The 12,474-nt window shown below is 43.4% G+C and overlaps 2 protein-coding genes across 5 annotated transcripts in view; one reads left to right on the top strand and one right to left on the bottom strand.

The window, feature by feature from the left end:
• The window catches only part of UBASH3B (ubiquitin associated and SH3 domain containing B), a 128,638-nt gene extending 125,831 nt beyond the window's left edge, over positions 1-2,807 (top strand). For all 3 annotated transcript variants that reach the window (XM_032472680.1, XM_032472681.1, XM_032472678.1), the window contains exons 13-14: positions 106-215; positions 1,338-2,807. In XM_032472680.1, the coding sequence (XP_032328571.1) occupies positions 106-215; positions 1,338-1,475 (248 nt within the window). In that variant the 3' untranslated portion in view covers positions 1,476-2,807. The remainder of the gene's footprint in view (positions 1-105; positions 216-1,337) is intronic.
• Positions 1-12,474, bottom strand: part of BSX (brain specific homeobox) — a 149,331-nt gene that overhangs the window by 37,027 nt on the left and 99,830 nt on the right. The window lies entirely within an intron of this gene.

Below are 12,474 nucleotides of genomic sequence, written 5' to 3'. Positions count from 1 at the left end.
GAGAATGTTTGCCTCTCCCTGGAACACTTGGCTTCAGTACTTACAAAGTTTATGTATGTTTTTATAGAAACAATCTTCCCAGTCCTTGGTTTTTTTCCCCCCCAGGAAATAACATCTTGATTGTGGCCCATGCATCTTCCCTTGAAGCGTGTACCTGCCAACTTCAGGGCCTGTCACCTCAGAATTCCAAGGACTTCGTACAAATGGTCCGAAAGGTAATTCCTACTTGCATTTCAGGGGCCTGTGGCACCTTGTAGTTTTAGGACAGCTCAACACCAGCTGATAGCAAAGTTCTTTGGAGCACATGTTGACTCCAGAGTGGGAAGATAACATTTATCGGTTCACTCAGCCAAGACGTGTTGAGTGGTATTCTGTTTAAGTCACTTTCTCAGGCCTGGGGTAAGAGAAAAAGATGTTTGAGCTAGTGCTAGCTTCTAAGAGCTAAAACTTGGGAAACAGCTAAGAGTCATAAGCAGATTGTCTGGATTTCCCTGAGGAGCTGTGGATTCTTTATCCTGCCAACCCAGGAACAAGGCAGCAAAATAGAAAACCCATGAGGCTGACCTGGATTCCTCCTATGCCTGTGGAAGAGGTTTTCCCTTCAGCCCTCCTCCCACATGCTCCCCTCCAGATTGAGTTCTATGCTTCTATGCTTCCTTTATCTGTTCCCAGAGAACCTGCTTCAAACTCGATTGCAATTCTTTTCTCATTTTTTTAACTTATTTATGCATCTGTCCTTCCCAATCATCTGTAAGATGCTTGAGGGTAGAGATTTTTTTTGTCTTATTTATAAATGCAGCTCTGGGCAGACACACACACATAAGTTTTGAAATGCCATGCTTATTGAAGTTAGGAAGGGCACAGCCTCAGCTCTGAATGTCAAGTACACACGCCCCCCCAAAAAAAAAAAAAAGGATCAAGCAGGGTGAAACAAATTTTTAAAACTTGAATAATCTTTCCCATTCTCCAAATATAATTTCAGAAATGTTTGAGCTGTTTTCAGCCTGACTTGCAATTAGGAATTAACTCCTAGCATCTTAGCTTTATGTATTATTTCCTTTTTTTCTCCCATGCTATTAAGAAACAACCTATATAAACGATTACTTAATTGCACTAGGAGAGCTCACCGTTTAATGAATCCTCCTGAAGAATCCTCTTGTGTTGTAAATACTCTCTCTTCTGATTTATCAGTTTTATCCATTTCATTTGTTTTCATTGGTTTTTGGGAGGGGATTCTTGCCTACAAAGCCCCTGTTCATTGCTATCAATAAGGCTTAATCTAGGTAAAAGTTAACACATTAAAATGCCTGTTTTCTGTCTTCCCTTTCTTACTTCAGATCCCATACTTGGGGTTTTGTTCCTGTGAAGAATTAGGAGAAACTGGAATATGGCAGCTGACAGACCCACCCATCCTTCCTCTCACCCATGGACCAACTGGAGGCTTCAACTGGAGAGAGACTTTGCTACAAGAATAAACTACACAAGTGAACAAGAAGGAAAGGCTTGACGAAGGCTTTGGGAGAAGTACCTTTTTGTGTGTTTAGTCACAGTGGGAAAGTCTGCACCACGTTTTCAGTGGACAGCTCAGAATAATTTAGCATATTTCCTTTCAGGCTTTAAAGTTCTTAGGATGAGACCAGTGTCAAGGAGAGAAAGACTTGATTCAGGGATAAAATTCATTCTCTCTGGACTCTTGCCTAGCTAACAAGGCTTTCGAGAATTGTCTTCCTAAATCGGGGCATCTGCAACAGCATAGGACGTCTTCTCCCCTTCGACTGTGCTGGCCAAGGAGCCTAAGTTCTCCCAGAGAGAGCTGCCAGCCCACTCTGGGGAAGGATGCAGGAGGAAGGACGCAGGAGGAAGGACACAGGAGGAAGGATGCAGGACAATCCAGCTAGAGGGACACCGAGCTGCCAGTTTGGTGACGGGAGGTTCTTTTCAACTCCATGCTCCAGTTAAAGCCAAACTGAGGAATTCTTTTACGGTTATTAGAAAACAACCCCCAACCGAGAGTTGCTCTTAGGTTTCCCACCAATTTCTACCCTCACAATGACCCACACACCAGTGCTGCTGGCTCAGGACGCCTGCTTGAGGACTCACACCTTCCCGCCTCATCACTTTCTCTAGCGCAGCTGACTGCAGCTTTTTGCTATGCTCCTGCCGCCTTGCTTCTATCTGTGAAATGGGGAGACAAAGCATTTTTGGTCTCCAGAGCACTTTTGGATACTCAGAAGGAAGATCAATGTGTGAAGTATTCAACTGTAGGAGCAAAGAACTTGCAAGGTATGAAGTGGCTTGGAATTACCCGTGTTGCAGCCTAAGGAGCCACAGCCTTCACTCAGCCGTGATTTGTCTTTGCCCCCAAGGGTTTAGACCATGTTAACTAGTTAGGGATGTTGCCATTTCCAAAAGATGTCCGTTAAATACATCATTTGACTCAGCAAGAAGCTCATCCTTGTGCAATACGGACATCCTTCCACGCCATACCAAGGGTCAGGTCACTGTACGCTTACAGTACATGCCAGCCACAGCAGAACATCCACAGATGAATCGGTGACAGCCAGGGATGTCTAAGGAAGTCAGGGAACTAACTTAAGTGATGACAGTCACGACTGCACTGCTACTAGTGCTGGGGGGGGGGGGTTGGTTGGTTGGTTGGTTTGTTTTCCTATGCTAATTTAAAATACATAGGTAGGGCTACTTAAGGAAAGTTGGGAGAGCCACGTCCTGTGGTATCTCATCACACTTGCTTCCTAAATTTAGAGGGAGTTTATTTAAAAGAAAAATAAATGACAATCAAACCAAAACATCAGTTATCAATGTCTATTTAATTGTGTGACTACCTGACTATTAACAGCAGCAGACAGCGGTCTGGCATGGTATAGTTCACTCTGTAGAATATATGTGCAAAATGAAATCCCAGCCATTGAAAGAGAACATTCATGTAAAACAAACCAATATATATTACAGCATTAAATAAGCTTCAAAACCCAAATGCATAAAACATATGGTATATATAAAGAGATCTATGCTCCTATTTGAAACAAGAATTTGATAATCCTTTAAAAGAAGAGGAAGTGAAGGGATGCTGGTATGTAAGTGAATCAGCAAGAGGGTTATTCTTGGCTTTTTGAAAAGTCATTGAGAGAAATATGTCATGAATTTTACATTTTAAGAAACATATTTTGACTTCTTCCAACACTGCACAAACACTGACCCAGCTTCTGGGTATAGAAATAACTCTGTGCCAATGTTACTGATTAAGATAGAAATTTTAATCTTAAAATAAGGGAAATACTCATATTAAAGGTTTTAAGAGAAAAGTCACATTGCAGCTAATGTAATGTCACCGCCAGTTATTCCTTTAGGCTTTAACATCTCATATCTGATTTCCATGAAAATTCTAGCAGTGTGTCCTGGGCAGGGTCTGTACTTGTACAGAACAAAGTTCAAAACAGGTTATCCTCTCCCTCCCTTTCAGTGGCCTTAGGTGGGTTTAGCTGAGCTACAGTCCCTGTATTTAGTCCAATATGGACGGCACCTTAGGCAGTCATCTTCATGAGCAAAGGAAGGCAGAGATCAGAAATAATTTTCTGAACAATTTAGGTGGAAACACCTTAAGTAAAAGAGTTTATTCCTCTGCATTAATTATCCAGATTGCTTATTAAAATGGCCTGAATGATCTGAATTCACCTTAAATTCTCTTTTCACATTTACCTACTTAAAAAACTAAACTTGGACTCCAACTGAGAAATTCTTTGTAAGTCACGGTGAATCTATGTGTAATAAAAGGAACAGACAACTGACTTAACGTGATTTCATACCCACCTAAAAATTCTCAATTGCTGTTACAACTCAAAGTTTAAAGCTGATTCTCTTTGATCTGAGGCTGATGCTCATTTACAAATATTTTGGTGGGGCTAGGGGAGAGAGAGAAGGAAGGAAGGAGGGAGGAACAGAGGGAGGAAACAAAGAAGAAAGGAAGGAAATGGTAGATAAGAAGAACCAAATGGTTTCCTGCAGAGAGGAATTTTTTTTTAATGTAGCAAGTTATCTGAAATACACTGAGATGAAATTAACTAAAGGATTTAATCTGACATTGAAAGTCTGAAACATTTGCTGCCTGTACCAGTGAGACATCAACCCGCTAATGGCCCAGTATTATTCATAGATAGACTTTGGTTTCAGTGGTTTTAAAAGGCCATGTCTATTCCTCTGTGGACTAGAATAATTGGCACATTTTAATGCACAAGCTGGGGGTCTCATTTTCCCAGGCTCTCTTCTCCATCCCTGCACTGGTAGCTAGGAGCTTACTGCTTCACCCCAGCATGGAGTTCAGAATACAGTGTTTTCCATTACATTTAGATTCATAGAATCTGAATGGCTGATTAAATGGCCATCTGATGGCTGAAAGAGGGGGGTATTTTTCACCCTGTGTTGAAAGGCTTGGAGGAGTTTCTAGTTTTTATTTTAATGATACTTTAACCAAAGAATTATTTTGAAGTAACCTTATATTTGAAAGACAGTTTTGCAAAAAATGAAAATAAAAAAAATATATATATCCTCTGGAGTATTGTCAGTTTGGTAAATCATTGTTGATAATTTCCTTGCATTTTAGGCCGATGTGGTCATGTTCCTGTCAGTAGTATTTGGAATGCATATATTTGTCATCCCATTGTGTTTAGCCGCATTACCATAAATGTATCTTTTCCATTCAATACGCTGTGCTGGTATTAAACGAAGTCTCTCATGTCAGTTACCTAGTGTCACTGGGAACTAACTGAAGAACTACAGTAAGAAATGTTCCTATCTCGTTGTGGTAAAAAGAGAGGTATTCCTCGTAACCTAGGCGCTCTGCAACTCCAGTGTTAAATTTGAACGCAGTGATGAATTGCTCTTTTGAATTTATTCTAAGTAACGTGTGTGTTAGAATACAGATGAACTTCCTTTAATTTTCAGAGGCACAGTCACAACTGTACTGTGTCTGCACCAGCTTCTCAGATAATGAGGCACTGGGTTATTTGCATTTAAATTGTAGTTCTGCACACGTGTGAGAACTAAGAGACGGCCAGTCTAGTCAGCCGGGCTGCCTTGCCAGGGATGAGACTGGCAGAGGAGGGTGGGGAAAAGAGTGATTTAGTATCTACTTAGGTTAATGTTGTTCACTTTACAAAGGTGATGGGGGGTGGGGATATTTTGTTAGGTGATGGCAGATGCTTTTTGTGTTTAAACATAGGATTAAAATTGGATTTGCTTCTCTTTAATACTTCAACCCATTGAATTTTCCTAGGGAAGTGACTAGCTATAACAAAAATTCAAGCGGAGGGGAGAAATCGCCTCTAAATGTAGAGGAAGTCACTTGCTTTTTAAACACATATAATATTATGTTCAGTGTATGTAGGCTTACAATGTTAATGATGAATAGTCAAACTTAATATGCAAACAGTTCCTACACATTTTACACCGTACCATTTAGCCACCATTACTCACACAGAAACTGGAATTTTGCAGCCGTTCATTCTTGGACTCTGTACAGGATACATATATATGTATAATGGGAAATGTGTACTGGTTCTCTCTTTGCCGCTCAAGATGGGAGCACCATTTTGGTGACGCATAGACCATTCTAAACCTGATGTCTGAGGAAGTATATTGGTTTCTTTCTCTTTTATAAGGCTATTGTATCATTTTTTTCCCCTCTGTGATTCAGGTGTATTTATTTGGAAAGGGTTTGTAATTATAAAAAAGGAAACCACACTTAATTGTATTGTCAAATTCCTTGTAAACGACCTGTGGCGTCTGCGCTGTCCTGGCTGCGTGCTCTTCCTCCAGATACACTCTGGCAGCACTGTAATTAGTTCATCCCATTCCATGGGCATCTCCATTTAAGTGGTTCACAGATGATCTAATAAAGAGAAACTGTGTCCTCACTCAATCCAAAGCGATCTCATGTTACATTCTGAGTGGTCTCTACTCCAATCACGTCCTCAGATGTTACTGTGGTCATTATTATTGCCTAAATGTCCACTGAGAGTGGGATTCTTCCCTCAGAGGGGCCAGAGGGGCACTTGCTACCGATGGAAAAGAGAGGATGCCCCGGCAGCACCGTGGGTCTCTGGTCCCTTCTAGTTGGGCATCTGTCTCAGCCATCCCGGCTGCAGAGGTGGAAACCCATCCAGGAGCGAAATAGCAAGTTCCAGAAGGCGTCCAGTGCCCCACATGTGAACGTTCATCCCTCCCCACCACCCACCAGCACGAGGTGCACCAGGAACACTCCAGAGAGAGGATTCCAGCAAGAGAAAGGAAAATCCCAGTTCAAACTAGGTTCTGCACAACAAAAAGCCATAGACCCCATTTTTGAAGCAATGATATGTTAAGCTAATAGGTTTTTAAAATAAGCCATGTATGCAAATGTATGCCCAGAACGTGAACACAGATCTTCACTGGCACCACTGGCTACTACCCTGGCAGGGTTCACTTCCCAAGGAAACACAACAGCTGATGCTCATATCGGACGAAAAGACCAAACTCTGGTGCGTCCTGTGGCTGGTTCTCAGCTGTTCTCTGCTTGGCAGCTTCCCAAGCTCATTTTGCCCTTTTGTGATGTATGTAAAGGCTGCCTGCACATCCAGAGAAAATGAATCCTTGTGCTTTGGATTTGTCTAAGCCGAAATCAGCAAAACATCTTTTTTTTTTTTTTTTTTTTTTAAGGTGAGGACCAAAAAGCAGTCTTCCTTCAGAAGACTTTGGTTGAAAATAAACATCTAAAATCCAGATGCCTTGCTCCTGGCCACAAAATGATGCCAAGGTTTATTTAGCTTGCTGGTTGTCATTGTGTTGATGGGACAAATCAGAAAGTCTGTACATCACTGGAGAGGAGCTTGATACTGGACCAGAGAAGAAGCCCTAATTCTAGAGTCAGAGCTAGATTTTGGTCCTGGCTCCACTGCTCACTAGTCCCTTAAACTCATTTCTTCTATAAAAACGGGCACATATTGGTTTTTTTATAGCATGTTTGTGACTATCAAATGAGATATTATAAAATACCTAATACTACAAGCTAATAATAAAAAGATACTACCTGCTAATAAATAAATAATTGCGTTTCCTAAGGCCAAGATAAAGCCACACACCTAGCCATTCCTCTTGTCTGTGGGGAATCTCAGGGACAAAGAATAAAAACGGCCTCATTCATACTGGAACCGCTTTCCTCTTCTCCCCATAAGAGGAGAATGGTACAAGTGGGTGTGTTGGTTGAATTCTGTGATTTCTCTAAGAGGCTGCCTTAATGATTTTACCACCGTCCCTTCGTGTAACTGTCTGTAGTTTGAAAAACCCACCCTCATTTGATCCTAAAAACGATTTTTCAAAGTAAGGAGGTCAGGTATCACTGATGAGATCATACTCATTGTATGAGAGTAACCAAGATACTGAGGTTGTGGATTTATTCTTTATCCTACAACACTGATTGAACGCTACGTTCCTAGCAGGTAGCAAGCTGGAGCTGCTAGTGGCAAATCAAAAAGCCAGTTCCCTGCTTTCATGGAGTTGGGACAATGAAGACATAAATAAACAAAATAATTACAGATATTGATCAGTCTTGTTTAGGGAAAAAAAAACTGGGTTATATGACAGAGAGTAACCTTGGAAGGGACGTGGGGCAGGGGATGCTTTAGAACAGGAGGGGTCAGAGGGCTAACCCTTCATGACCATGGTCTTGAGGGGGGCTGGGGGACACAAGGCAGGAGAGGAAGGTAGACCCCAAAACACAGGGTCCTGTACACCAAGGCTCGGCAAAGTGTCACCCGCAAGGCAGAATCTGCCCAATGGCCGGTGTTGGTCTGGCCCATGAGCTGGGCGTGTTTTTACCATTTTAAACAGTTGAAAACATCAAAAGAAGAATATTATTTCAGGACACAGTAATTATAGGAAACCCAAATTCCAGTGTCTGGAATAAAGTCTGACGGGGACACAGCCGAGCCCCCTCACTGGCATACTGCTGACGGCTGCTTCCCGGATACGAGCACAGAGGTGGGTCCCCAGACACGAGGCCAGCAAAGCCTGGAATAGCTCCTGCCTGGGGCTTTACAGAAAGTCTGCAGACCTCTGTTGTAGACCATGCTGAAGCATTTGGATTTTTGTTCTAAGCCCAGAGTCCAGCACAGAAACCACCTCCACGGCACAAAAAAGGAACAGACTGATAATGTCCGGCGGCTGGCAAAGTGACAGCCAGCATTTAGCAAGGGCTTACGTACATCAGGCACCTTTCTAAGCACTTCACCTGTGTTAACCTCTTTAATCCTCTCAATCCTATTCAAGATACAATTTGCAAAAGAGGAAGCTGAGTCTTAGAAGAGTCAACAACTTGCCCAAAGTCACATGGCTGGATTTGCTGTGTTGGAGCTGAGATTCCAACCATGTCAGCCTGCTTCCAGAGCCGGGACTAATAGTTCAAAATATTTTTTAAAGAAATTTCAAGGAAACTGTTGCAGGACCCTGAGGCACCAGGGGACTTACCTGGGCTCCTCAGAACCCAGTTTGGAAACCACTGCTTTCACCCACCCCCTTGCTTGCAGATGAAGACACCCAAGGAAGTCACCTGTCCCAGGAGATCAGTGAGATAAGAACTGAAGCTGGCACTTGCCGTTCTGTGGTCCTTCCCCCAAAACCACAACTTCCTTCTGAAATCCGCTCTTACTTAGGTTCTGTTTTCAGAATGATCCATTTGATTAGATTAAATTCTAGGCAGATGCCTCAAAAAAAAAAAAAAAAAGCTTAGTTGGCCCTTTCCTTTTCCAGGCACATCTAACCTGCTGTGGTCCCCATGAGGATGAGATGCAACCCCAGCCACCTGAGGTCTGCAAATTTATGGACGATCTTTTATGTGCCACCGTGCTGGGCACGTTGGATAACATGTTTGAGTCATACCTCCCAGTCACCTTAGGCCCATTTTACAGATGAGGACACTGACACCAAGAGACAAATAGTCTTCTCAGGGCTACACAGCTGCTGGTGACAGGGCCTAGGTAGCAAGTCCAGGAATGTCTGCCTCCTACCCACATACTCATCTCACTGAGCTTTGCTGCTCCTAGGAAGCCTTTGTCTCAGTCATGAGTCACAAAGGCTGCTGCTCTGGTTTAGAAACCCCCCCGATCACTTTGTGTAAGTCTACAGCAGTGCTCAGAGAATCCCCCCGCGGTGGCAACTGGCCATCCCGTATCTGCTGGGAAATGCAGGTGAGGCCACATCTTGCCCTGGCTTTGGGAAAGGCCAGATTCTTTACAGGAGCTGTGAAATGTCAAGGAGAACGTTTGGTCCCCTCTGGTAATTGCAACAAAAACCCCAGTGGCTTCCACACGTGGGAAAATCCCTTATCTTTTCTGACCCTTAAAACAGTCCATCTTTCACCTACTTGGTAGATCTCCTCTTCAGAATTTTTTTGCCCCTGACAACGTAGGTTGACCAGGGTGATGATGTTTGTTTATTTCTCTAAAATCTGTCCCAACACCACCACCTCCATCAGATGCTACTTCCTATGGGCACTAAAACATACAGCGGGGGTTTCACAAGTGACAGGTTGGCTATCAGTCACTGAGGCCACCCACATACGAGGTGGACAGTAGACACTTTTCCATTAGAAAACAGACAGAAGGTCCCTCCCTGACCACCACGCTCCAAACTCACCTTTTCCCTCGGCTCACTAAGTAGCCACAACCGGCCACCATCCCCCGCTGTACCTCCTGCGGGCTGCAGGCTGCACTGGGGGTGGTGAGAGTGGGAAGGACCATGCAAACCACAAGGGCATGTCACTCAACGCATTTCCCCCACGGGCCGTCTGTCCCCTCTGAGTCCAGTGGACTACGGTGACATTTCTCAAGGTTTGTGACCAGATGATAGCGCAGCCGTGGGTGAGTAAGGTACAGTCATCATCTCCCAGAGGGCGACTTAAAGATCTTCTTTAATGCACTGGAAAAATTATCAGAGAAGCAGCCTTTCAGACTCAGAGGAAAACAGCAGTGTTTAGATCTCAGATGGAGAGTTCGCTCGTTCTTTCACTCGCTCATCTGACAACTTATTTCAGGTGCTGTTGTGGGTCAGGTTTCCTGGGAAACAGATGCTTAGATGGAGATTCATGTGCTGGAGTTTATAGCAGGGATCTCGGGACAACACTTGTGAAGGAAGCAAGATGGGGTGGACAGAGAAGCTGAGCTGGGATGCTGCCCCAACAGAGGCATCAGCTAACCCTGATCCTGAGGGGAGCTCCAGAGTGGGACCGTCGCCCTTCAGAGTTCAGTGGACCAGAAGGCAAGGACACAGGACCTCTAAACCCCTCTCGGGGGCCCCACGGAGAAGGTGGGGCTTGGATTAAACAGTTTTCCCCACAGAGGACCATTCTCAGCTGAGAGGGACCCAGCTAGACACGGCCCATCCTCCCAGCCTCTGGGAGATGGAGGGAGAATCTGGGTAGCACACCTGAGTGTACACCCCTGGTGCCAACTAAGGACCAGCACTTAAGTACTCTCGCTAACCTTGTACTTTTTCTCTGAAAGATGAGATTATCACTCAAAGCAGATGTGGGAACATACAAGGTTCCCCTTAAAGTTTCACGACAACTAATTCAATTTAATAAATCATTATTTAACGCTAGCCTATGGTAAACAGCCCAGAAGTCCATCTACAGGTGCACGGGTAAACAAACTACGGTAAACTCGCCTCGTGAACTACTACCCAGACAGAGAAAGCGGTGAACTCCTGGCACGTGGCGCAGCATAGATGAACCTCAAAAGGACCCTGCCGAGCGCAAGAGCAGCGCCACAAAGCACATCAGTGGTCGCCTGAAAGGGGGAGGTGGCGCAGCGGGGCGGGAGAGGATTGCAACAGGCAGGGGGAGACTTTTGGGGGCGATGGATATATTCCCTATCTTGTGCGTGACGATGACTTCATGGGTGTGCACAACACACCAACCTTTATCAAATCGTACATTTTAAATATGTACAATTCGTTATGTCAATTATATCTCAAGAAAGCTATTTAAAAAATAACTATTCCAGGGGGGAGGGTATAGCTCAGGTGGTAGAGTGCTTGTTTAGCACACACAAGGTCCTGGGTTCAATCCCCAGTACCTCCTCTAAAAATAAATAAATAAGTAAACCTAATTACCTCCCCCAACAAAATATTTTAAATGTTAAAAAAAATTTTTTTTTTGACTATTTTATGGAAGGGTCTGTGCCGGGTCTCAGGAACATTAAAGTATATTTAAAAAAACAAGCTCTTCTTTTGGGAGGCTCAAAGACCAGCAAGGAGATGAATGGATACTCAACTAAGTATAATAGAAATCAGAATAAAAGCTAGTAAGATAAAAAGATGGAAATGATCATAGGGGCAAAGAACAGTGGAGAAATGACTTTTTTTTTTTTCTGGGAGGATGGAGGACAGTAACAAGTAACTTTTACATTATTTACTACATCTCCTGTAATTCTCACATCAGCTATATGAGTTGGTGCTGTCATTATACCCATTTCACAGGTGAGAAAACCAGGGCTTTGATTCCAGGGAGACTGGTCCCAGAGTCCACATTCTTAATCATTAGTTACTATTCCTCTGAGAAGCGCTGAACTGACCCAGGCCCCAGAGGACAAGCAGAATTTCCCCAGAAAGAGAAGGCCACTTCAGGCAGAGAGGGTAATGTGAACTACAACCCAGTGTGAACTATGGCTATAAAATCATACTGTGTACTTGAAATAGGACAAGAATTCTTATGGTACATCTTGGGGACCAGTGGGAAAGGCTGCTAGACCACAGGCTGGGGCCAAGGTGTGAATGGCCTTGAATGACCTGCTAAAGAGTTTGTACTGTAGGTTTGCAGACAAAAGGGAACCACTAAAAGTGTCTGAGCAGAAGTATAACATATCAGATTTGTGTTTTGAAAAGAGAATGAGAAAGAGGAAACCTACCTGTCGATGGTGACATGAACCCATTCTCAAACAAAAGACCATTTGCTTCACTGACATTGCACTAAAACCACGTTAAATCAGTAGCTTTAGGACAGACTACACTGTAAATTTAAGTTTCAATCTCAGAATATTTTATTCTCTGGTCACCTAAGTCTTGTATTCATTCTGTTACTTCTGTTTCTCCACATTTTTACCAAATAGAAAATTACAGAAAACCACAATTAGAAAAGGGAGAAGCAACGTGGCCCTTCTCCAAGCCCTGAGTTTAGTTCTGAATGGGTCCAGGATTTTTTTCCCCCACTGGTTTAGAATGACAACTCCCATGATGACACTTTTACTTTTCTTTCTTGTAAAAGTGATTTTTTTTTATGCCTGCATAGATTTGAGTTAGTTGCCAAGCTCAAGGTCAGGAAGATCAGCCAATAATAATAAGTCCAGACATGTTTCTGGCTTCATGATAGCGCAGCTGACACTACAATGTCCAGAGGAAAATACAGCCTCTTCCTCCTGTGCTTTGAGA

The sequence above is a fragment of the Camelus ferus genome, chromosome 33 (assembly GCF_009834535.1).
Source record: "Camelus ferus isolate YT-003-E chromosome 33, BCGSAC_Cfer_1.0, whole genome shotgun sequence".
Lineage (NCBI taxonomy): Eukaryota > Metazoa > Chordata > Mammalia > Artiodactyla > Camelidae > Camelus > Camelus ferus.
The sequence above is the reverse complement of the archived record's forward strand: the minus strand, read 5'-3'. Positions and strand labels throughout refer to the sequence as shown.